Source organism: Neolamprologus brichardi, chromosome 13 (genome assembly GCF_056152115.1).
Source record: "Neolamprologus brichardi isolate AB-2024 chromosome 13, ASM5615211v1, whole genome shotgun sequence".
Lineage (NCBI taxonomy): Eukaryota > Metazoa > Chordata > Actinopteri > Cichliformes > Cichlidae > Neolamprologus > Neolamprologus brichardi.
In genome coordinates, this window is record NC_142116.1 from 23,766,257 (window position 1) to 23,791,858 (window position 25,602).

The following is a 25,602-nucleotide window of genomic DNA, read 5'->3' on the forward strand; positions in this document are numbered from 1 at the left end:
GCACTGTGGTTGACAGAGCAGGCTGCAGACACGTTTGAGTCTGGCCCTTCAACTGACTGTAGAGGCACTCAAGTGAAACTCTATTACAACACCCTCTCCTGCCGCGATCCATCAGCGCCAACACAACACCCCGTGTACACACGCCAGTTCACGTGTACACAAGCAGGCGTGTGTGTTTGTGTGTGTGTTTGCAAAGAGAGATTGTTTTAATGTGGCATTTCATTAAGCACAAGATTTCTAAAAGTGTTGCTCTTTCTATGGTATTTCTTCTGACACCCCTTTTATCTGCAAAACTTATGACAGCAATTCTTGTTGCTTTTAAGGCAACTGCGGGTCATGCGGGTGAGGAAAATGTATCACTCCTCCCATCAGACTTAATCCAATCAACACCTTTGGAGCGTGAAGCATGGCTTTCATGTTTTATCATAGAGTCATAGACAGCTGTTAGAGTGAGAAATTTAGGAAAAGGAGCAAAGTGCAGTCATGACAAGTGAGCTCATGCTACCCCACACTTCAACTCAGACAGGCACAAATGTATGCAGAGGAATAGCATAACAGAAACATTGTCTCGAATGGGATGAATATTTCATGGCTGGTTTGTGAAAAAAAAAAGATTATAATGTGTCTTTGCTATCATGTCGCAAAAGTTCAACATTAACTTCCCTTCCTAATTGGCTACAGCACAGAAAATCAAGGTACACAGACACATGGCACAAAACTTTTTTTTCCACATGAAAATAGTTTAGCCAAATGATGCTTGAAATTGAAAGTGACTCAAAAGTTAAAGTGGATGAAAAGCAAAAAAAAAAAAAAAAAAATTCGGGATAAAAAATTAAAATCGACAAACGACAGGAACTGAACATACTGTAAAACTTTACTGGGAAGCAAATAAACCAAATTAAACATGATTTTAAATGTGTGTCTTCTTTTTGTTTTTTGGGGTTTTTTGCCCGTCTAGGCCACAGACGGAGATGCAGGCACTTTTGGGATTGTGCGGTACTACTTCACTGATGAGCCAGACCAGTAAGACACAGCTACACACACACACTCACTTACACATAGTCAATCAGTCCACACACACAAAAACACACACACAAGGACATTAATTTTTCATTTATTTGGCCCCTTGTTAACAATTGTACCGCACTGTTTCTGGCACACAGCATCACCAGAGACAGCTGAGCTACAACAATGTCTGGCGCTTATCTCAACGTCTGCTCTCTTCAGGCCACAAACACCTAGAAAAACAAGCACTCACATAATTCACTCATTAATAATCTCCAGTGTTTTAAAAGACCACCATTACTGTGGCTTCCTATATGTATATTTTTCTGTCTTTAACAAAATTATTTAATTATTTATTTAACACAATACGGGGACCTCCCTGCTCACAAGTCTGTATTATATATATTTGAGCAGCTTTGCATGACAGTTTAAAATCTGTCTTCAGCTACCTTCTCCATCTCTTAAGCCAGCTTGCTCCTGATTGGCTCCCTTTCACAAACAAAAGATTTGGGTGCCAGTTGCATGGGACTTCTGGGCTCTCACCCAGAGCTGTGTCATTTTCTAACTACTCTCTGGATTTCTAGTTTCATAGGGGCTGCTTGCCAGAATTAATTGGCCCCTTTGGAGCTGTAGTCCAAAGATGTAAATTTCCTGTGGTAGAGAGTGGTCCGTGGGACAGTGTTGGGGGTTTCTGTGCTTACGGCCAGAGCTAGCCATATTAATCTTATGAAATAAAGTTAGTGCGGTGCACTTGTAGTCACAGGAAGAAAAAAAATGGGCCTCTAACCTCACTTTTCTCTTGCAGGTTTTCAATTGATGAAGAGACAGGCTGGGTCGTTCTGCAGGCCAGCCTTGACTATGAGTTAATGCGCCGCTTCACGCTGACTGTGCTGGCAAAGGACGGCGGTGGGGAGGAGACCACGGGGAGGGTCCGAGTCAACGTATTGGACGTCAACGACAACGCGCCACTCTTCCAAAAGGAGGCGTATGTGGGCTCTCTGCGAGAGAACGAACAGACTGTGCAGTCAGTGGCACGAATCAGGGTGATTATAAACGCATAAGGTCGAAGAAGCACCTACACACAAAAGGCGGCGGAGTTTTTAAAGCATGCTTACTGTACAATTTGTAGGCAAAATTACATGCTCTTTACAAGACAGTGTCGTAAACGTGTCCCGTTTATAGCTGCTGTAAAATTACCCCATAAACATACACCTGTGACCATCGCGGGTTTTAAATATTAACACTCGAGACTAAAATCAACATCCACAATGGTATTGAAGTGCCGCATAGCAACAGTTTGTTTGGTTGCAATAAACAAACTACGTTGTAAGATAAAAAATAATGTTTATTTATTATTGATTTGAAATGAAATTATTCCACACACTGAGCACTGAGACAGAATATATCCCCGTGTTCTCTTGCACTTATTTGGTACATTCACATAAAAACTACACCCTGCTATACAGAATCTCACTCAAACCCTACCACAAATCTGACTCCCAGACCTTTTTGGCTTTGCTGCCCTTCTCGTCTTTCTTCCGTGTTCCTTCTCTGTTACTGTAATCACGCAGTAAAATGTTTGTCTGCACTGTATCCAAAAAGAACAGGTCAGCTTACTGTGTTGGCCATCAGTCACTGCCACACATAAGGCAGTGGTGCGCAGGCACAGTGGTAACCAGTGGGTCAGCGTTTGCTTTGATTGCACCCACAAGAGAAAGACTATTACATCCCTTGTGGCTTTACGCTGCTACGGTTACACTATGGCAGTTTGCCTTTTGCATTGTGGGAACCGAGCTGATGGCCAGGCTCAGTGCTTTGGCTCGCTGTGTTTGATTAGTCTGAGCTAACCTTAAACGCTGCTGATATTAATGCGCCGCCTCAGGAGGAAGGGGAGGGAGGGAGCCGGTCGCATAATTGTGTGTGTGTCAGCAGTATGCCTTGGAACCTCTTGTGCACACACAAATAAATGTGCGCGCACTCACACACAGAGTACTCCAGGAAAACAGGGAGGGATGGAGGAAACGAAAGAACGCTGAAATAGAAGAAGAGGGTGTTTTGAGAGACAAAGCAAAGAGAGGCTCTTGTGTTGTTTGCTTTTTGCCTTGGAGATTTGTGCCTCCTACCACTGCGCTTATGCTTTCTAGCTAAATCTTTTTTCATTTTCTCAACACTCCTTATTCCTTTGCTTCCTTAGCCGCTCATCTATTTGATTTGCTGCCCCCAACTCCTCTTACCTTTGAGTGGTAATGCAAAACTATTTGTCGGAATTTGATAGAGGAAGACGGTCTGGAAGAGAAAGCCACAGCTTAGGAAGTTGTGGGGGAAGAAAGGTATTGCTTACTCAACACTCTGGCGTTAAATCAAAGAGGAGAGATTTGTGTTATGAAGGGAAACAAGTGAGTGTTTTTGACAGCCTGTCCAGCCTCTAATGATGCCAGTGAGAGCCCAGTAGACTCCCCTCACAGCCGGAGGACTCGTGTTTAAGTTCCTGCCAGCTCGAGAATAATGAGGGGGTGTCATCATTGTTGTTGTTGTTGTTGTGGACAAAGTACGGTTTCATCTGTCCTCTGCCTGCTTGGCTTGTCTAGGCTCGGTTGGTGTTCATCCAGTATTGACGCCTGCGCCACTAATAGCCAGAATCAGCTTTAATCTGTCCAATAACATATTGACGCTGACTGACACTTTCCTGGCTGCACATATACACTCAGACTCAAAAACACCCATGCTGTGCAGACATATAGTCATAAATATTATCACTGTCTAATGCAACATCTGTTCCATCGCACACGCGAGACTTTGGCTGTCGATAGCTTCTTTTGCACTCCCTGTTCAAGGTGAGAAAACCCCACAATTATTACACCTCACTGCTCTATATAAAAGGTAAAAAGGCAAAATAAGAGTGCTTTGAGGTACCGCCCTGAAGCCAGCAGTGGAGGTGGTAATGTACTGTATGCATGTGTAGAAAGCAGATCCAGAAAGCTGAAGCTTTTGTGCACAAAGCACACCTTTGATTCCGCTAAGCCAGCATGCTATCACACTCTCCCAGCATTACGTCTGCCACCATTAAGACACACTGGGTGTATAAAAAGGCCTACTGAGCCACATGTTAAAGTCACTAACATCGTCTACTCTCGCACACCTTGTGCCCAATCACAGGCTACAGATGAAGATTCTCCTCCCAACAACGTGTTGACATATACCATCGTTTCAGCGTCGGCCTTCCCTGATTACTTCCGTATCATCATGGTGGAAGGCTACGCAGGTACGCAGATGTGGTTGAGTTTAAGAGTGTGCGCGTTAAGCTAAAAACAGATTATATATCCAAGGATTGTTTATACGTAAATTTTTGCTTGGAATATTTTGGGATTATAATAATTATTTGACCAGCAATTTTACTAAGATGTGATGTTTGTGCGCCTTCCTCCAGTGATCAGTGTCATCAGACCTCTGGACTATGAGATGGTTCCCAAGGGCATGATCTATCTGACAGTGATGGCCAAAGATGGGGGAAATCCAGCCCTCAACAGCACTGTTCCTGTTACGGTGGAGGTGATTGTAAGTATAACCCTGCTACATACACACAACAGCAACAACTTAATGACACACAGCCACAACTGGAGGTTCAAGTATCAGTTCCTCCTGCAGTTTTTGCTGACAGCTGTCAACAAATGCAGACACAGAGCAGTATTTTGCGAGTACACAGCTTTTGACTTGGTTAAATCTTCAGCATGTTTTCCACCTGCATCACCCAAATATAAACATGACAAGTATGCAGCCTTATTCAAGCTGTGAACGTTTTCTACCATCCGGTGCTTTGTACATAAGATGAAGACTAATGACCTTAAGCAACAACTGTCACGTCTTGCTATGTACTGTCCATCGGCATTTAGCAGCTTTTATGAAGCCTTGCCTTATGTCTAAAAATGTTATTGACCTCACATTATCACCAACGGGATGGCATCTTTTCCCGGGATGTCAAAGACATTTGAATGCTGTTCTTCCAAAGTTATTTACAGCAAACCCGCAAGCAGATGTGATTTGAAGTTTAGTTGTTCTGGGTTCAGGGGTTTGGTAGTTGTTGCAGGAAATAAAACCTGAAAAGTAGGTCTAAGAGGGCTCAAACAGTTCAGTGTAACTAGAGTGCTTGCACAGAGGTCACGGAGGTTAGTAATTGTTACGGCCGAGAGGGCCAGGCTGTGGGTGTGGACTCAAATGCAGACACAGAGGGAGGCAAAACAGGCGTGAACACAGTGCTTTATTTACAGTGCCTAGTTAACTTACAAAGCAGGAAACTATGAATGCTTTGAACTGTGGAAGCTATGAACTGAGAACTATGAGGCCAAACTATGAACATGAAACTCTGAGTGCTATGACTAGGTGCTAGATTTCATGGATGGATCCTGGGAATGGAAAAAGGGGCAGCGGCTTGGATGGAGGTACGCAGTCACTATAATGAGAGGAGACAAGTAGTCAGTGGCAGTCTAGTGAATCACAGCTGAAGGATTAGACTGTGGTGGTTAGGGCTTACGTGTTGCAGGTTAAAGTGTCATGCGAGGAGGGGGTGTCCAAGGGGTTCCGGGTGAGGAGTGTCCAGAGAGGGTCCAGAATATACTTTGAGTGAGGGACTTGGCAGGAAGGCAGGCAGGTGTAGCCCAATGATGGAAAGAGTAGTTTAGCTTGGGAAGTGCGACTGCCAGGTGGGTCCTATGACAAAGAAAACACGGTGAGGAGAAAAGCAGTAGTTAAGGGCTCTCACAAGGGCTTGGCAGCCTAGCACTAACGTGAGTTAGCAGAAGATCTGGCAGAGGTCTGTTGTGAATGCTGGTCTTATATGCTGGTGACTTAATTGGAACCAGGTGTGGAAGCTGATTGGAGTCTCTGCTTGAAGGTGGAGCCCAGCGGAGTGGAAAAACCCCGTACTCACCCGGACCATGACAGTAATGCTAAATCTATCAGAGAAAACGTACATTTCCCCATTACCATTGTGCAGCATGCTTAAGCGGCTGGCACTTTTAGGATTATAAACACAACTTTAAAAAAGTTACTAGTACCCTAGCGGCCTTCAACCTCTGTTTTCTATCTTAAGATTAACTGATGTGGAACCTGCATGTAATTCATTAAGACTTAAAGATGCCCCTTCATTGACTTTATTTGCAACTAATATTTCACAACGTAAATAACTTCTTTATATAGTAACTATTTTGATCAAAGCTGAGATTCTTTCTAATTCCAGACAATGCGACAGAAATCCTTACAGTCTCCCCACTTTTAAGACACTTTTGCCAAACCCTTTAAAAATAGGAAAGAAGCCCACAGAGCTCTTATATCATATGTAGTGAATGAACACAGAGCTTCCTTATACTTATAAAAACCCACATTGCAGTTTGTGACAGGTGTCACCAGCCTCATCTGGTGGATTGTTTCATATGTTTCTGACTTACATATTGCTTTCAGTATTCCTTCACTGTTTACCTTCTCAATCCTTTTAACCCGTGTCTCACTGCAACTTTGTCTGCAGCTTTATCGCAGTCTGTGCAGCTATCTGAGCTTCCAGTTCGCTTGTCAGTCTTATCAGTAAATGTCTTATTTTGAGGCACTAGAAAAAGTCACAGCTGTCTACTCGCACCCGCACTGCATCACAGATGTTTTAATATATTAAAGGATGGAGGAAAGAAAACACTCTGCATGAGGTTCTGGGTTCTGATCCTACAAGATAGTGATTCAGAGCTTTTGATGCATGTTTCCCTGCAAATGTGTACATGAAGAATTCTCTTTTGTTTCGTGGGACAGACCGTATTGTGATGCTATGCACGGGAAATTTTTACGTATATGGTTTCATTTCATGATGCTTTTGGGTTTTTAAGTTATCTTTGAACCATGTTTGAATGCTGATGTGTATGGAGGTTGTTCAAATGTCCTAATTAAAGGCAGTAATGACATCATGCTTGCACGTTCAAGACGACTCGCGTTGGAACTGTGGTCACAGAAAGCTGTCTAATATGTGTCCAAATTCTCACATTAATCAGGGTGTAGGTGTAATATTGTATTTTTGTTGACTAAAAACAGAATGAATATTGACCTTCGCTAAGGTGCAATAAATAAAGCTGTAAAAATATAACGAGCAACCGAACACTAACAAACAGTCTCTCTGCTGGCTCTTAAGCTCATTTCCCATGATAGCCATCAATTAGACATGAAACCTTTTGTTCATAAGAGGGAAAAAAATGGCGGTAGAATGGATGAATCCAGTTGGAATATTCTTTGATATGCACGGACAGTAATCATATCTGTACACATCCTACAAGAGGGAGAAATATTGTGTAAAACAACTGGGAGAGATGTGCCAAATTCATTATGCTCTCCCTCTCTCTCTCTCTCTCTCTCTCTTGCTGTCCTCCACAGTGTCGTGACTCACACCACAGGGGTTTATCAGTGGCTGGCAGCATCACATACACACAATGCTTTGCGCCAGTGTAGCACAGAGCCCAGATAGATAATAGTGCCAGTGACTGTTGTTAAAGTGTTAACATTTCTCAGCGGCTCACACAGTGGGGAAACTCTCTGTGAATAGCCACACAACTGGATGTGTTGGTGTGAATACTCTAATTCAGCGAGTGGGAGGTTGTGAGGAAATGTAAATACTCTTACAAAGTCTGTTTTTCAGCAGAAGCTGTAGCACGCTCTAGTCTGTGATTCCTATCAGTATATAGGGCCTGATTGCTCTTTTGCTTCGGGCAGTGCCATTAGAAGTAATAATGATAATGTTTCTAACTATTTTCTCATATATTGTTGCAACAGTGTCTCAGCTTGAGCATCAATCCACTTATTGTCCAGCCTACTTTTTTTCTCCTAAAGCCGCAAAACGCCTAACATTGCATTCACTGGTGGGATAGTTAGTGTAGTAGCTTCAAAATAGTTTCTGATTGGACAGTGAAAACAGCAGCCGGCATGACAAAGTGTTTGAAGTCATAAAATAATATATTATAGAGTCTTTCAGCTCAGTAGGCATCTTCAAAGAGATTCCACCAGCACTGATGCTATTAAAAACGTTTGTGCTTCTCACTGTCTTAATTCCCAAATTTGCTAATCTCAGTGTTAATGTGTGACGACAGTTTCAGCAACTCTTCTTTTTTAAGAAACATTAGCATTTTCTCATTGTGTAGCACATTGACTCAAGCTGTTGTTGATGTTTGTACCTCCCCCAGGATGAAAATGACAACCCACCCGAGTTCAGCAAGCAGTCCTACATCATCAAAATCCCCGAGAACATTATCGCCGGTGAGTCATTTCATACGTTTGGGGTTACAGTTTAGTTGCTAGAATACATTTTTCTGGTCGGCGCAGCCAACACAGCACTTAAACACTCCAGACAAACACCATGTGTTGCACATACAGTCACCACTCACTCGAATTGCCTTACTATTAGGATATACAACAAATGGCTCTGCTGTCTTGGGGCTGTTTTTCCTTTTTTTTTTCTTTTTTAAAATGTTTTATTTTATTTCCATCCTCTGGCCTGCACTGTCTTATTTGCTTTGATTTTGCATAATGTTTTAAAATTCTCAGTCAGAATAGGATATTGACTATTCAAGGGAAATCACTGGATGCTATATTCATTCTCATGCATGCATTCAAAAGACTCTTTCATCCCAGACAATAGATTAGTTTCCAGTCGCTAGAGGGAAATGAGATATTTGACCGCCTTGTTCTCTGTCTCGAGTTCTGCCAGATCCTGGCCAGTTTTTATTCCTCGGACCCGATTTTGAAGGAGCGCATAGCTGAGCTGCTTGGGCCGGGGCTCGAGGTTTAGGAGACTATGTCTAAAGTGTTTGGCCCTGAGCTGAAGGCCCGAGGCTTGGGATGCAAGGCTGCGCTCAGGGCTAACCCTGCGGCTCTGGCTAGCCTCTCATCCCCTCTGCCTGCCAGGGTATTGATCAAGTCTGTGCCAAGTATGGGCTGTGCCAAACAAGCTGATAATCCACTAATCCATAAACCCACTCACTGTCATGCCATCAGTCGAGTTGTGGATGGGGGCGGCGAAGACATTAGCTCTGTGTTTGCCATTTCAGTCTGTCTCTGCTGCTCGTCTATCCCTGCCTTTTTTTTCTTTTTTCCTAGACTTCACATGTTTTCTCCATGATACTGTCTCTCACTTCAGTGAGTTGTGACTTTCTTTATGTCTAAACCCCCCCCCCCCCCCCCCCCCTTTCTGCAGGGGCTACTGTGCTGCTTGTGAATGCTACTGATTTGGATGCCTCACGGGAGTTTGGCCAGGCCTCACTCATCTACTCCCTGGAGGGCTCCTCTCAGTTCCGTCTCAACTCACGCTCAGGTCTGTGTGTGTGCATGGTGTGTCTTTATACCAGGGACGTGTGTGAATTTTTTTGTTTTAATCTGTAAATGTAAGTCTATTTTGTTTGATTTTAAAACAGATGTTAGATTTGACTGTAAGGAAGTGATGGCTTATTTAAATCTGTGTATGCACAACCTTTTGTGTTTTTTTGGTTACTTTGCTTCTGTGCACTTTGTGACTGGCTTGCACCCCGTGTCCACAGCGATCCTCATCAAAAGAAAAAAATATATTTTTTTTACTACTCTACAAACTTCTTAAAGTACCTTTAATAAGAACAAATAAAACAAAATGAATACATATAAAATATAATACTGTTTGCTAAAGTAAAGTGAGCTGTCTCTGCGGGGGTTTGCGCTCTCCGAGTGTTTCCTGTTGTTGTTCTTGTTGTTTTCTTTTTCCTTTCTTGGCACTTTTGATCTGATACCATGTGTGTTTCAGGAGAGATTACTACCACAGCACTGCTTGACCGTGAACTGAAGTCAGAGTACATCCTGATAGTCAGAGCAGTGGATGGAGGCGTGGGCCCACAGCAGAAGACTGGGATTGCCACGGTAACAGTTTTATATCACTCATCAACCAATAATTTGACCTCAATAAATTCTGCTTCATCAGCATAGACGCTCCATAGCATGTTTTTTTTTTCTGTAGTATAAAAGCTATGAGGTACTAGTAATCGGACTTGGCGCATCATATTGCATCAGTATAGTCAGTTAATGAAAATAATTTCCCTCTCCTGCTGAATTTAGGTGAACATCACCATCCTGGACATCAACGACAATGCCCCCATGTGGCGAGACGAGCCATATAATGCCAACGTAGTTGAGATGAGTCCTATCAACACTGATGTCATCTCTGTGAGTGTCTCTAGCCCAACTTGTAACTCGACTCATTAGGTGGTCTTACTAATAGTAACATGGGCACACTGTAATAATAATACTAAAATTACATGTTTATTATCTCCACCAAGGCGGTTATGTTTTCACTAGCATTTGCACACATGTGTGTCCTTCTGTCTGTAAACACAATTACATCAATTCTGATGTTTTAGGGGTGTAGAGTGGGGTGTGACCTCTGACCTCTCCTTCACGGTGATTGAAGGAGAGTTATTATAGAGCTATTTAAAATAACACTAGGTTTTCAGACTGTTGGTACTTTTTGACTAATTTGACTTTTTTTTTAGTAACATAACAGTAAGAAATTTTAACCATTTGAATACATGTACATGTTTTTGAATATTCTTTTCAAAAACTTCATGTACCATAGCAGCAAAAAAACCCACCTGAAATTATGTCAAGAATATTAAAAAGCCTGAACTTTGCACATGTTGGGACTGCAATTACTTTAAAAGTCAGTACTGTGGTCCTGGAGTAGTTTCGTGTAGGACGGGTGGTGAATGAATTTAGAAGTAAGTTACTGAATTTTTTATATCTTTTGATTGGTGCACTGCTGTCATTTGATTCTCTTTTTTTTCCTGTTTTGAAACAGTATTTTGCAGCTTAATTTAATTAATCTGATTTTGCAACGTATGCCAAAGATGTGTTTTTAATTTAAAAAAAATACTCAGTATCAGATACAGGGTGATTAAAGTGTGAAAACTGAATCATCCATTTTTTTTTCTGCTTTAACTGAAGAACAACATTTGAAATATAGATCTGCATACATACTCGGCTATCGATGGACAAATGGCCGTCATGCATAGGTCATCACAAAGTAAACTCCTCTATTAGCCCAAACTCTCATTGTCCTGCCGGTGTCTTTGGCAATGTGTTGTTGTTAATTAAGCCCTGATTGTCCATTAATTAAAGAGGCGTCAGTGAGTGTAATTAAGGGAGTCCAATTGCTAATTAAAATGTAGCCCGCAGTCATACGCAAAGCAAATTATTCAGCTTCTAGGCAGAGAAAGAAGCAAGAACCCATCTTGCAGTGCAAAAAAACAGTGAAATGAAGAAACGGTGGAGAAAAAGAAATGGTCGATAAGCTTTGCACTGCTAAAATGTTGCCACTTTTTCCTAATCTCCTGTAGTTATTCCTCAGTTGACTTCTTTCATGGTGTATCCAGCACTGCGCTGCATACTGTATGTGTCTCCATGTGCACAGTGGACAGACACAGTTGCTCCTCTGACCATTTTTCAATAAATCTGACCACCCAGGCTTACAGTCCTGTAATTGGCCCCAGTGTAGCCCTGGCCCAGCCAGTGTTTCCATGGTGACAAGAGGCCACCTGCTGAGTCCTCCTGGAGGTGTCCAGTGAGCCGATGAATTTGGCCGCTGTGTCCAGTGCAAGGATCAGCCCACTCAAATCTCAGAGAACCCCACCATCAATGCTGCAGCCTCCACACACACACAGACACACCGTAAGCCTCCTCGAGGATCGCCTTTCAAAACAATATTCCCTTTTCTGCCTCTCTGCAGTCAGACGAGGACCACAGTTCAATAGACAAGGCTAATATATTTGCTCTCCATCTTTTAATGTGCTCTGCTCGGGCCAGAATCGATCATTTCAACGGGCCCCGGTCAGGCACTTCTCCCTGTCTTATATCACCTGCCTTTGTCTGTGCAGTTGCTAATCAATGAGGCTCTGAGATGCCTGCCTACCATGTCCCCTTAATAATTAAATACCTGCAAAACCTTTGTTCCTCTAATGACCAATTAACCAGTTTCCAGCATTTTTAGTCAGCGCTTTGAATAATTGATCAGCTCTTTAAAAATCAGCCTGTGCTTTAGCTGGGCTCCCGGCTTCGTGGATTCATCACCCATCGCAACTCTGTGTCACAAAATGAGACATTACTATTTTTCTTTTAGCTGACTGATGTGTTCGGAAAGTTGAAAGGAATTGTACACGATGCTCAGCTGCTGTTATTCTTTTCCCTCCCTCTCTCGTTCCTCCTCCTTCCTCTTCCTCCTTTCTTTTTTCACCAGAAAAGTTCTGTTGCAGATCATCCCTTCATCTTTAAGTTGTTTTTGCAAAGTAAACCACTAATTTAGCTTTTTATATATCTCTATATGTGGGTGATATATGTGTGTATAGTAAACGGTTTTGAGGAAGCTGTCTGAAGAGCTCAAGCAAATGAAAGTAAAGGGTTTTCTTTGCTGGTTTCTGTGTCCAGGTGTTGGCAGTGGACCCTGACAATTGGGAGAATGGGACAGTGATATACAGTATCAATCCAGAAAATCCTTTCTACACAATCAACAGCAGTACTGGGAAGATCCGCACCAGTGGGGTAACACTGGACAGGGAAAGCACAAACCCTAGGGACACGGACCTTATGAGGACTATCGTCGTGTCAGCTGTCGACCGTGAGTAGTGTGTTACAGTATGATGTTGGTTTGCACTTGTAAAATGCTCCTATTAATTACAGGGGTTCCAAAAGCAAGCTTAAATTGTAATGTGTCATTATCACGTTATAGTTTTCAGTTCTCAGCGATGAGCCTCTTGCTCCAAGCCTCATTTCGAAAGTTTTATGTTGACCATGAAACTCTTTACGGTGGCTAATAAACTCCTTTGACCATGAGATATGGTGTGTGTGTGTGTGTGCATATAATATATCTTTATCTATCCCTTTGGCGCCCTCTTTAGGTGGTACACCTCCACTGCGTGCATCAGCAAGCACCACAGTATTTGTCAACCTGCTGGATCTCAATGACAATGACCCAACCTTCCTTAATCTGCCATCTGTGGCTGAAGTACCCGAGGGACTTCCCATTGGATCCTCATTTTTTAGGGTAAAATAAAAGACTGGTGCTTTGTAAAATGGTATTCCATTGCATTTGGGGTTTATTTTGAACATGTTAAAATGATGCAAGGAAAAAATTAAAAGTGAAAATCATAATAATCATGTTCAAAAAGGACTCGGGAGAAGCATAAATTTGTTTAATCCCTATTGTTTTGTTTAATACTATTTAGTGACTAATTATCCACTTTTTTCATTTTATGCTCTGTCCTATCATAAATCCTTCCTTACAATTTGTTACATGGATTTCATTTTATAACCCATTAATGCACTAGGACGTGTAAAAAACTAAAACATTCCTGTGCCCTGCTGGTGGTCTTTATCCTTCAAGCTCAGGTCCTCTTTGAGGACCCTACCACTCTCTCTGGCTGAGGTTTTCACGCAGTCGGTTGTGGTCATATTCCTGATGTACTCATGGATGTTTGTTGTCTCATCCTGGACATCCTGGTTTTGACACTCACTGGTCCTCGGCCTCCTTCTGTTCGCTTAGCAGGCATAGGTGCTGGATTTGGGTTGAAACAATCCATGCATGGTGAGGAGCCTTCTTGTCTTGATGTCAGTAGCTTCTACCTCCTCCTTTGGCCAGCTTATTATCCCAGCAGGGTATCTGCTCAGTGACAGGGCATAGGTGTTGATTGCCCAGATCCTCTACTTCTCATTCAGCTGACTCTTCAGGACTTGCCTTACTCTCTGCAGGTATTTGGGGGGTGCAGTTTTCCTAATGGCTTCTTTATGATTCCCATTTCCCTTTGCAATTTCCAGGTACTTGTAGCTTTTTTAGATGTCTGCAATGTTGCCTTGTGGTAGTGCAATCCCCTCTGTTCGGACTAATTTTCCTCTTTTTGTTACCATCCGACTACTGGTACTATTGGTAAACCCTGCACTTAATGGTGACTTGTGCTATTGACTTGAAGTTGGCCTCCAGACACAGTCATAAGCTGTCTTATAGTCAACCCATTGAGTATACATGAGTACAGATTTTCTGATCATTTATAGCATAGTGAGGTCCTGCAATCCAGTCTCAGTACCAAAGAAGTTAGGATACTGTGAAATGTAAATAAAAACAGAATTGCGTTTAGAATGAGACATTTTAAATTTGATGGAGGCAACACATCTCGAAAAAGTTAGAATGGAATCAACAAAAGGCTGAAAAGGTAAGAGGCACTAAATAGAAACAGCTGGAGGAACATTTTGGAACTACTGGAGTTAAATAGCAACAGGTCAGCCAGATGATGGGGCATAAAAACGTGAGGTAGAGATTCTCAGAAGTAACGATAGGTCTCTACCTCATACACCTTGTGAAAAAATTATCTCTACAAATTGTGGAAGATTTTCAGATGAATCTTCCTTGATGAAGCATTGTGAAGACTGAATATATCAAAATCTAAAGTGCATAATATCATTAAAGTCTCTAAAAATCTGTGCAGTCCATGATCTCCAGGCCCTCAGACAGGTCTGCATTTACAAGGTTCATTCACAAATGCAGGTTAAACTATATGTGAACATGATGCACAAACACTGCCATCTTCTCTGAGGCAAAACTTTAAAATGGACTGAGGGAAAATGGAAATCTGTTCTGTGGTCAAACTGACTGAAATTTGAAATTCCTTTTGTAAAACATGGCTACTGACTCCTTTGGATTAAAGGGAACAGGGACCATCCAGTTTCTTATCAGTGCTCAGTTCAGAAGTCTGCATCTCTGATGGTATGGGGCTGTGTTAGTGTCTATGGGCTTGTCAGCTTGCACATCTGGAAAGGCCCCATCAGTGACGACAGGAATATTCAGGTTTTAGAGCGACACATCCAGGAACACCTTCCATATTTCAGCAAGACAATACTAAACCGCAGTTAATGCCATACGACAGTACGGCTTTAGAGCAAAAGAGTGCGGACAAGATGAAAAATCGTGAAACATCATGAATCATAATGAATCATTTTGAATCATCACAAACCAAAAATAGGACAAAGAATACTCAGAAGTCTTGAGCAACAACAATCTTGCTGCTGTCATCAAATTCAAAATGAGCTTACACTTTTCTCAAAATGGTCAATTTTAACAGTTTAAATATTTGTTGTGTTTCCTGCATTTTATTGTGATTAAATTTTGAATTATTAAATGTCAAAATAATTTCATTCTGTTTTTATTTATATTTTCTGTCCCAACTTTTAAGGGAGGATTATATTATCATCATATTTAGTGAAGATAGGCGATGACAGACAGAAACACAAAGTCCTAAAGGAATTTCTCACTTTTTTAAAAAAAAGACTTTGACTGCCAAATAACACTGCAACACTGATTAATAAGTTTTAATCAGTTAAAATAAACATAATTTAACCACATTTTATTCACCATCTTATTCCGCAATCTGTTACCCTGTGAGTAAACTTCTATGGGTCTTTTCTCTGTATCGCTTCCTCTCTTTCTTCTGTAGATCCAGGTTGAGGACCCTGACGAAGATAAGAATGGTTTGATTACACTAGCATTACAGATGGGAATGCCTCGCCTCGATTTCTACCTGAACATCTCCACTGGCGTCCTCACCTCATCGGCAGTCCTTGATCGTGAGCGGATCCAACAGTACCAATTGAGGATAATTGCATACGATGCGGGACGGTTCCCTCGTACCTCTACATCAACCCTCACTGTCATAGGTGAGCGATTCAGATTTAATTTACCTTTGCTTTCTCTGAAATTACCCTAATGTGAAAGTTGAAAACCAAAATAATGAAATAATAAAGAGTTGCTTCATTACCGCAAATAGCCCACCTCTGATTTCTCAAACATCTGCTGAATAAAATGCTGCCACCTGCTGGTGGGATTTGTAAAACCCCAAATGGGGACTGGGCTGATTGCTCTGGATGTGACTGAAGAAGATTGGAAAATCTGCTGCCATTAGCCAGAGAACAGCACACCTGAGCAAGAAAGGCAAAAACGAAAAAAAAATGTACTACTCACTGCACCACCCTGCTGCCTTTATTTGTCCTCATGTGCATCTATCCGTGTGTCCCCGTGTCTTTCTGTGTGTGGCGTGCGTCAGTTCTGGATGTAAATGATGAGACGCCCACCTTCAACCCTCGCGTGTACAATGTTTCCCTGAAGGAGAGCGTCCCTAGAGACCACACTGTAGCCCGCCTCAGCTGCTTTGACAACGACGCGGGTCTCAACGCTGAACTTAGCTACTTCATCACAGGTCAGAGGTCACAGTGGGAGGTGTTTTTCTGTGTTCTTCAGTTAAAGTTTTTAAAGCCACGGGAGACTTTTTGTGCCACCCGTACCTTCCTTCAATCCATCCATGCGTGTGAGAGTTTGTGTATGTGCTGAGCTCCTTTGCATGTGCTTTTTACTACATACAGATATTAATGCGCTTAATTTCTAAAATTGTGACTTCTTTTCATTTTTAGATGGTAATCAGGATGGTAAATTCAGCGTGGGTTTCAGAGACGGTATTGTTCGGACAGTGGTCGGTCTAGACAGAGAGACGCAAGCAGCGTACACTCTGATCATAGAAGCTATAGGTGTGTCATAAAACTTGATCTTTTGTCTTTGTCATTTTTACATACTGTGTGTTTATAAATGTATTTTATCTTCAAAGCTGCTCTTGTTTCTTTGTGCATGCATGATAATGGTGTAAGAAAAAAACTGCCTGCACATCTGCAGTGATTTCAGACCATTGCTCAACTGCCTTTGTTCCTGTGTGAAAAAAAAGAACAAAAACTCTGAGGTTTTCCTGTTTTGGAAAGCATTGAGTGGGGGTAGCTTATCTGCCGAAGAGGCCAGAGACGCCAGCGCTGGGAGAAGAAGCAGAGATAATGTAAAACTGTGCACATTGTCCTCATTCAGCTGAAAATGACCCAGTTTTTAATGAGTCATGTATATTGTAAAAAAAGTCTCTTTTAGGAGGATTAATAGATTATTTAGTCTGTGTCAGTGACTCTGTCTGTTTCTGTTATCAATGTCTAAAATGGATGTTAACCTTGAAACTGATGCAAACGTGTTTGTTTTTGCACATAGACAACGGTCCGGCTGGCAGCCGAAGGACAGGCACGGCTACCGTGTTTGTCGAGGTGCAGGACGTTAATGACAACAGACCCATCTTCCTCCAAAACAGTTACGAGACCAGCATACTGGAAAGTGTTCCCCGAGGAACAAGCATCCTTCAGGTGAAAAATACACACGCCCACACACAAACACACGCTCATATATACTGCAAAACACATCCTGACAGAAATGGCACTGTTAGCGAATTTAAAACTCAAATTTATTTCCTTAAAACACACTGACTGAGTTACAGTGATCTCTTTTTGGCTTGGGTTACATTTTGTCTTGTCCATACAGGGAGTCCCCCCCATAATCTGAGACTAGCGTGACTGTGTTTGTCTTAATGTGTGTGAATTTCCAGATGGATGGGTTTCGGTGCATCAGAGCAACAAGAGGCGTGATGTTGGGTAGCGATGCTTGAATTTGAGTGAAAATATAGTAACAGACTAAAGTGATATTCTGTCATCTGAGGCTTAATTTTAGCCTCCAAGTCGTTTTGCTGGTGTCTTGTGTTAAAGGTTTCTGTATTGATTTCTTTTGCTCACTGTAAAGTCACTTGTGACTATAGCACAGAGCTGTGATGAAAAAGATCGCCTGTGATCCAAACTTCGACCTGGGATCAGTAACAAAATATGCTTTTTGATTATCTACATTTTAAATACTTTTCCTGCGTTTTATACCAAACTTCCTCCACCTAGCATTCAAAGAAGGTTAAAGAAATACTATAAATGCACTCTTCCCTCTCTCCTGGTATTAGTGATGTTTGCTGCACAGTCAATCGTCCTTCAGGTGCTCTTCAAGTCAGATTTCGGTAACATAGTCAAATAGACACGGCACAGTGAGGTGGGGTTCTCCGCTGGCCTCTGGCTGTGTTGTCTGTTGAGTTGGAGGCAGGGGAGCGTGTGTGCTCTCGCGCTCCTGCGGCCTGCGATGAGGCGGCCGTCTGAAGGAGAGATTGTACGAACGCCGATACGAGCCCAGCCTCTTCCACACCTTCAGCTGGGGCTCGCTGGACGTCCTCCTTCTACGAGTCGAACTCTCCCCCGGCCCGCAGCTCGCCTCGGAGTCCCCGTCCTGTTCAGAGGGCCGGCACACTGCCAGGAAGGCTGCAAACCCTGCCAGCAGCAGCGACAGCCCCAGCACCACCATGATGGTGAATTCTGGGTCGTGGATGTCTGAAGAATACGATGGGGGCTGTCGAATGGTGACAGAGGTGGCAGCGGTGGTGAGGGTGGACAGAGTGATGTTTTCTGTGTTAGAAGTAAAGGTGACGTTGGAGCCCGGATCAGTGGTGTTCATATTGTCTCGGTTCTGGAAGGAGAAAGCTATATTAGTCAGGATGTTTCAGAGATTGTGTGAGTGTTGGTTGTAGTCTATTTGGCTAATTTCAGTGTATGCATGTGTGTGTGTGTGTGTGTGTGTGTGTGGTCAGCCCCCATCAAAGTGCCATAACAGCTCTCTTGACGTGCTTGCATCTCCAGCCAAGCCTAGCTTTGCTGACTAGGTTTATTTTAGGCCTATTCTCATGTTTTTGCTTAATTAGGCTCATACACTCAAGAGCTCATTATACACAATAACACACATGCACAAATATGCATAGAAACGCCTGCACACACAGCCAGATGCAGGGACTGTTTGGCATTTGCGGCAATTATGTAGCTATTAAATCAAGGACTACAAAACAGTCAATGCTTGACAGGCTTTCCTCAATGTAAAACAAATTGGGTTTATTAAATTGCCCTCTTGTAAAATGCAAGGAACCCACCTCTTCTACCCCAGTCTCCAATTACCCACCCCCGTCCCTCCCTCCCATCTTCAGCATAGTAACATTTGTAAATGTCATCGTCCTTAATTCAGTGGAGACAAAGCATGGCTTATCGGTTTAAGGGAAACACATTGGGACGTGAAATTATTTTTAAGACCAAATGCCAGGAAAGCTGTGAAAAGGCCAGTGGAGCAGGATGGCTCGTTAGAGAGTCAGTTCATTAGTCAGCGCCTCCAAGCACATACGCCGCACTCACATGCATGCACACACACACACACAAACACACGGCTATTCAAACGCAAACTTTCTTTCTCACCCACACATATTGTAGCTTGCACATATTCGTGATTAGACGCGCTGTTCTTAAGCTCGGCAGCCCAGCTCTAAGGTGCTCTCCCTCTGTTTCTCCCCACATTGTTGCTCCTCCAGATCTGACTACTCAGCTAGTTTTGAAACCAACAAAACTTTTTTCTAGCACGCTTTGTTTGTCAGATTCACATTTGCAAATTTAACTGACTGTGCGCGCAATTTCTCTAATAATTAATTTCTAGTAGAAACAGAATGAATTCTAGCAATATAACATCTCCAGTGATTTCAATAATTTACTGTTGTGGTATATTCTTAGCAATTAATATCGACGCTGAAATCCCTTGAAAATATATACTCACGCTGACACTTTGGAGACTTTAAAGCAGGACTTTGCTTCGTTCCAGTAGTTGAGGTCAGATCTGTTTTGTAGATCCACACTTTGTAACTGCACGCTCTTGTTTTTCCCCCCTCAAACTACGGCTTTTCCCAGAAACAGAGGGGGAAACGCTGGGGAGGAAGAGGGGAACGGGGTTGAAAAAGGGGGTAAAGTCTCACGAACAGCATCACAGAAGTAATACGTCTCAGCTGCTTTAATGACAAGGAGCCAAAGACAATAAAATATTTTGTCAGTCACACAGAGTCTTAGTATTTAAAAAAAAGCTGTGTGTCTACACCACACGATTGCACTTCCAACATCTGGCTCCGCAATGTAGTCTTGCACTTTCATGCACCCCCTTTCATGGACCAAGTGGTGCATTCCGCTGTGTAGTGCCCTATTCATCACTCACCAATCTGACCCCCAGCCACTTTTTTTCCTCCCGTCTCCCCCTCCCCTCACCTCCTCTTTCTCCTCTCCTCTCTACATCTCTTTATAAAACTAATGAGACTGAAGTTGGGCCCCTCTTCACAGAGGGAGTGAGAGCGAGCAAAGGAGGACACACAGGGCAAGACAGAGACCGCGAGAGTGTGGGTCTCACTATATGCGTGCACCTGACTGCACATGTAAATGTGCTTGAATGAGCGCTTCTTCTGTGTGCAGTTAAGTCTGCACTTTGTAGGCACCTCCACAGATTTTGACACATTCACAGAGAAGCGAGGTGTGACATAAAGTCGGCCTCATCCAGTGCCGGCGACAATGCTGGATTCAGAAAGTCAGTCGTGTGACATGGCCCATTCACCAGCAGCCCAATAGGTTTCACTGTTTATCTGTGTACGCTGTGGAGTCATGCTGTCTGTGCTGAGATTGGCTTTTTTGGGTGTTTCTGGCCATCTGCCTGTAACACAGAGAGAGAGAGTTTATTGCTGCCAAGCTGCGAAGAGGTTGTTGTGGCAACAAGACACTGGGCACCCGGCAATGTGTGGTGCATGGGATAGTATACAGATTTCTCCCTCTGCCTTGACAATTATTAAAAATGCATATGAAATGTTCTGTCTATCATCGGAGAAAGAGACTAGAAAAACTGAGATGCTCAAACCTTGTGGTAACCAAATACAACTGTTTAAGTCTGTCGTGATTTTAGTTTTGAACAATGATAGCTCTCACATAAAGTTGCAATAATTGCCATTAGACTATCACTTTTTTTTTTAAAGCGTGCCATTGCCAATTTTAAAGCAAAAACAACTGCAGAGCTGTTTCCTTTCCCGGAGCTGGTTTGCTTTTCCATGTTATTTAGCATTTGATTAAGTTCAGTGATCCTGTGCAGATGTTTTAAGAAAATGCAGATGTCTTTTTTTGTTGTTTTTTCATTTTTGGTCTGTAAAGGTTCAAGCTACAGATGCAGACCAGGGAGAGAATGGGAGAGTCCTGTACAGGATCCTCACTGGTAAGTGTCGCAGTCCTTTAGAAAACCTTTGCACGTGGTCATCCTGTTCGCTGATTGAATGTCCACAAGGCTAAACACAGTCTCAAAATATGTGACGGCAGCTTTGTGAAGATACGTTCTTTAGAAAATTGTCGACATAGTAAAATTCTCAAGATTCACTGATTTGATCATTCCTCTTGGTTCCTCTGCTTTAGCTTTACTCAGTGTATATGAGTCAGGTCTTGCCAAAGAGTCAAAGTACTTGTGATGACGGGCTCTTTAAACAAGTTGAATTTGCCATGTCAGCAAATGAAATAGCCCACGTAGTGGACTTCAGTAAACCTGGGTTAAATGTGCATTTTTGTTCAGGTCTCTTGGCTTCGTCTCACCTTCCCTTCCTTTCGCTGTCTCTCTGTCTGTGCGCTCGTGTTTGTGATGCATGCAGGGAACAGCAACAATCTGTTCAGTATAGAGAGAGACACCGGACTGGTGACAAGAGGCCTCAGGGCTCTGGACAGAGAAACCAGCAGCTCCCATATGTTGGAAGTGGAGGCGTACAACAGTGATGAGGGCAGCATGAGGAGCTCTGTGAGGGTGAGAAGCAGAGAAACCACATCCGATGAAAAATATATTATATGTGCATTATAATCAATTTGTTTGGAGGTGAAATTATTGTCTTTTATGTGGCTGTTCGATATATTTATTTAGGAAATATGAACCGTCTCCTCCTCAGGTGATCATATACGTAGACGATGCCAATGATGAGGTGCCGGTGTTTACCCAGCAACAGTACAACCGTCTGGGCCTGAGAGAGACCGCTGGCATCGGCACCTCTGTGATTGTGGTGCGTGCCACTGACCGTGATACTGGTAAGTTTGGTTTCAAATATGGCAAGAAAAGGGAATGTTTGATTCCAGATCTTTTCAATAACCATTCAGCATCAGGTTTTCTTCATCTAACACCAAATGGAAATACATATTTAGCTGTGCTATTTAGCATAGCTTGTGCCTTTGATCATCAGCGTGCAGATCAATAAACCTAACACTAGTGGGTGCCTCCACAACGAGAACAAACCAACCTCTTCTTTATTTTTTTTCCCCTCTGGTTTTGTAACTATGGTGTGCACGAAACATCGCAATTGGCATTTAAATCACTACTTCTGCTACATGGCACAAACTTCCTCTTATTCACTTCCCGTCGGGTAAAGTGTTGCTTAGGCAGCTTCTGACGCATCTTGTGCCGTGACATACATTTTCCAAAACATTAGATCAGGATCAGGCCTGAAACTGAAATAAACATCACATAGCCAAAAGAGCAGCGTTGACAACTGTGATTAATAAAAAACAGACTTGAGGAAAAAGGTTGCGTTTTGTAACTATAGCTTCATCGAAACAATGTTACAAACTTTTAAAGTTGTTATTCTTAGTAACAGTAGGTGGGGGAAATAAACACCTTTTTATTATAAGTTGTTTTTCTTTTAAATGACACCTTTTTCCTCTCTTGCTGTTCAGGTGATGGTGGAGCCGTCGCCTACGCCCTCGTATCCGGCTCAGACCGCAAGTTTGAGGTGGACGTAAGCACCGGCCTGGTTACCACTGTGGACTACCTGGACTACGAGACCAAGACCTCCTACCTCATGAACGTCTCAGCCACCGACCAAGCTCCGCCGTTCCACCGCGGCTTCTGCACCGTTTACGTCACGTTACTTAACGAGCTGGATGAGGCCGTGGCCTTCTTCTCCGCTGGTTACGAGGCTTCGCTTCGTGAGAACATCGCCACGGGCACAGAGGTGGTCCAGGTGCAGGCGCAGTCCGCCGACAACTTGAACCAGCTGAAGTACCGCTTCGACCCCGACACGTCACCCGCAGCTCTGGCCCTCTTCAAGATAGACAGCGTCACGGTGAGGAAGAGGTGGAAGGAAGGTCACTGATGATTTGTTCACAATGTGAATGCCTTGTTTTCGTGTGTGTGCACTTCAAAGGCTGCGCCTACCTTCCGTCAAATATGCTTCATCCATTAACCGCAATGCGACTCAGTAACAGCTCGTCCCCGGTGATTTAGGCTAACACTCGTGTTGCTGTATGACTGTAAGCTGATCAAAGTGCTTTAGGTGCTTTGAAGTCATTTGATTCCTTTGATAGATGAGAAATGGGGATTCCTTTGTTGATTTGTGTGATACTTGTTAATTTTCTTCTGTTTTCGTCGCTGTCACACTGGGACTTACATCTTGTACGGACTCTATGATGGTTACGGTATCTGCTGATGCGTGTCTGTGTGTTGTTTCAGGGCCGCATCACAGTGACAGGCCTGCTGGACAGAGAAAAGGGTGATATGTACACGCTGACTGTTGTCGCTGATGATGGAGGACCCAAAAAGGACTCCACTGTGGTACGCCCCTTTGTTGTGAATGGTGTTGTTTCAGGCCTACCCCTCCTATTATTGTGCCTTGTGGATTTATTACTTCACGTGTTTGTGTCTATTCTGGCGCAGAAAGCTAATGGCCTTCCTCTTTTATTAATTGCATCCCTCACTGGAACTGCAGAAGGTAAGACTTTACGTTCTTTTTATGGTGCCCTGAATGTTAAGTACAACAGTAAATGCGTTTGCTGTGTAACGTGATCATTATGTTTTGTTTGCCCGGGTTTATGGTAAGTATTACTTTGCAAATGTGGAATTTAACCTCCATTCGATCGTACCTCTGTACAGGTGTCCATCACCATTCTGGATGAGAATGACAACAGTCCAGAGTTTGACATCACATCTGATATTTCACGCGCCATCCCAGAAAACACACCCAAGGGTACAAAGGTGGCAGTAGTTCTGGGAAGGGACAGAGATGCTGGTTTAAATGGACTGGTGAGGGTTTTTTTTTAAAAAAACAGCAGAAAATAATGAAAGATCTTCTGTGTGTGGCGCTTAATATCATATCGTTTACTTTACATTTTACTGCACTTAACAGCTGACAAAGAGCAAAAAAGATTTTGCTTCCCAAATATGGTGCTTTATTTTTTCACTTCTTAGTTGCTAACACATCCTGAATCAAGCAAGCGTGCTTTCCCGGCATCTCAAAAGTGAATGTGACATTTATAACTTGTGTTTCACTTATTTTAGGTTGTGTATCTCTTAATCTGGCACGAGTACTACAAATATTTACTTCCTCAGATTGCAATACAAGAAGTCAAATTAAGCTTATTTCAGTTTCACATCGGCTCTCTTAGATTTTGGCATCTCGATGGCCAACTTAAGCTGCCAGCGTCACTTTTTTGCTACTACCTACTGCGCAAGTTGTGGACTCTCACTTCTTGTTTCTTCATTTACTTTCTTAATGTGAAAGAAAAGCTATTAAAAATACCCACACTCTCATTTTTGGTTGCAGTAAGTAGAAGTAATCATCTGACATTCAGTCAGTGACTGTCTGCCCCCATTTTTCTTTCACTCATTCTGACTTGTTGCTCTTTGCCAGGTCAATTTCACTCTGGTGGCAGGCAACATGGAAGATGTGTTCATGATCAAGACAGTGAACAACACTTACGGAGAGGTTTATGTCAATGCTCCTCTGGACAGGGAGTCTGTAGACCGCTATCTACTGAAGGTCAGATTACTATAGTTACTGTAGGACAGTTTTACCAGACACCTGTGTCTCTTTCACATTCATGCTCTAAACTTACACCTCATCCCCGATTCAGCACAACAATGAACTAATTACTTGTCATACTTTTAACCAGGAACTCCAAACACATTTTACATGTTGGGCCACACACATAACCCCCCTTTCTGTCACTGTTTAGGAAGTTTATTTAGATATTAAAATCATTGAAATATCTCTGTATATAAAAAAGAAGTGCAATTTCAACATTGAGTCTTGGTCAGTATGATGCATTGAGGTTAAATTCTAAGAAGCGTGTAAAATTACAGAGGAAGTTCTGGTAGCTTAGACTTAGACTGTCCAGTAATTATAAAACATGAAGTTCTTATTCATTCGAAGAAAAATCTCTATGGTAGATTATGAAAAAACATCTTTAATTTTTTAACCATTAAAGAGTTAATTAATTACATTTGTTAGGATGAATGGCAATGAGGGAGGTCTTTCTTTAGTACAAAAAGTTCAGAAAATACAGTTTAAAGTCCGAGATCTTACTTCACATTTTCCAAAGCCTCCAATGGCCGGATTGGAGTGTTTGCTGGGCCGATTCTGGCCCCCAGGCCTTATGTTTGATGCTTTTAATTCAAAACCAAACATTTTTTGAGACTGTTGTTCTGTAGAGACAAAAGGCACAAGTGTTTTTCATTTACTCGTCATGTTTTAATATTATTGATGTTAATGAAAACAGATTTTAATACAGTATTCAAAGTGCATGCATTTCATTTATTTATCCTCTGTGGGGTTTAATGCCAGGTATCAAACTGCATGCTGAGGCTTGTGTTCTAATGCACATCAGTTCACATGTATTGTTTTAGGTCCGTGCCACTGACAATGGCTCACCTCCCAGACACACGGACCACTCTCTCACCATCAACATACTGGACGTTAATGATAATGCGCCAGTTGTTGAGAGCCAGAGGGGCTACAACGTCAGCGTGAATGAGGTAGGGATGCA

General features: G+C 42.6%; 2 protein-coding genes across 4 annotated transcripts in view; one reads left to right on the top strand and one right to left on the bottom strand.

The window, feature by feature from the left end:
* Positions 1 to 25,602, top strand: part of cdh23 (cadherin-related 23) — a 177,656-nt gene that overhangs the window by 119,569 nt on the left and 32,485 nt on the right. Inside the window, exons 14-35 of one of the 2 annotated variants that reach the window (XM_087850340.1) lie at positions 959 to 1,023; positions 1,811 to 2,048; positions 4,162 to 4,267; positions 4,433 to 4,560; positions 8,211 to 8,283; positions 9,221 to 9,337; positions 9,797 to 9,909; positions 10,105 to 10,212; positions 12,466 to 12,655; positions 12,936 to 13,081; positions 15,522 to 15,741; positions 16,128 to 16,280; positions 16,492 to 16,605; positions 17,102 to 17,250; positions 20,965 to 21,025; positions 21,450 to 21,598; positions 21,738 to 21,873; positions 22,516 to 22,904; positions 23,291 to 23,392; positions 23,711 to 23,860; positions 24,468 to 24,596; positions 25,463 to 25,591. In XM_087850340.1, coding sequence (XP_087706466.1) covers positions 959 to 1,023; positions 1,811 to 2,048; positions 4,162 to 4,267; positions 4,433 to 4,560; positions 8,211 to 8,283; positions 9,221 to 9,337; positions 9,797 to 9,909; positions 10,105 to 10,212; positions 12,466 to 12,655; positions 12,936 to 13,081; positions 15,522 to 15,741; positions 16,128 to 16,280; positions 16,492 to 16,605; positions 17,102 to 17,250; positions 20,965 to 21,025; positions 21,450 to 21,598; positions 21,738 to 21,873; positions 22,516 to 22,904; positions 23,291 to 23,392; positions 23,711 to 23,860; positions 24,468 to 24,596; positions 25,463 to 25,591 — 3,165 coding nt within the window. Of the gene's footprint in view, positions 1 to 958; positions 1,024 to 1,810; positions 2,049 to 4,161; positions 4,268 to 4,432; positions 4,561 to 8,210; positions 8,284 to 9,220; positions 9,338 to 9,796; positions 9,910 to 10,104; positions 10,213 to 12,465; positions 12,656 to 12,935; positions 13,082 to 15,521; positions 15,742 to 16,127; positions 16,281 to 16,491; positions 16,606 to 17,101; positions 17,251 to 20,964; positions 21,026 to 21,449; positions 21,599 to 21,737; positions 21,874 to 22,515; positions 22,905 to 23,290; positions 23,393 to 23,523; positions 23,550 to 23,710; positions 23,861 to 24,467; positions 24,597 to 25,462; positions 25,592 to 25,602 lie in introns of those variants that run through there. The other variant, XM_087850339.1, reaches the window with a different exon arrangement.
* LOC102788749 (uncharacterized) lies at positions 17,336 to 21,558 on the bottom strand. 2 transcript variants are annotated; one of them, XM_006798968.3, is made up of 3 exons: positions 21,394 to 21,558; positions 19,562 to 19,709; positions 17,336 to 18,439 (listed from the first exon to the last, which is right to left on the bottom strand). In XM_006798968.3, exon 3 carries the CDS (start codon positions 18,425 to 18,427, stop codon positions 17,930 to 17,932), a length of 498 nt encoding a protein of 165 aa, XP_006799031.1. In that variant the 5' UTR covers positions 18,428 to 18,439; positions 19,562 to 19,709; positions 21,394 to 21,558; the 3' UTR covers positions 17,336 to 17,929. The 2 variants fall into 2 exon arrangements, with proteins under 2 accessions (XP_006799031.1, XP_006799032.1); XM_006798969.2 differs by lacking the exon at positions 21,394 to 21,558 and adding an exon at positions 20,265 to 20,314.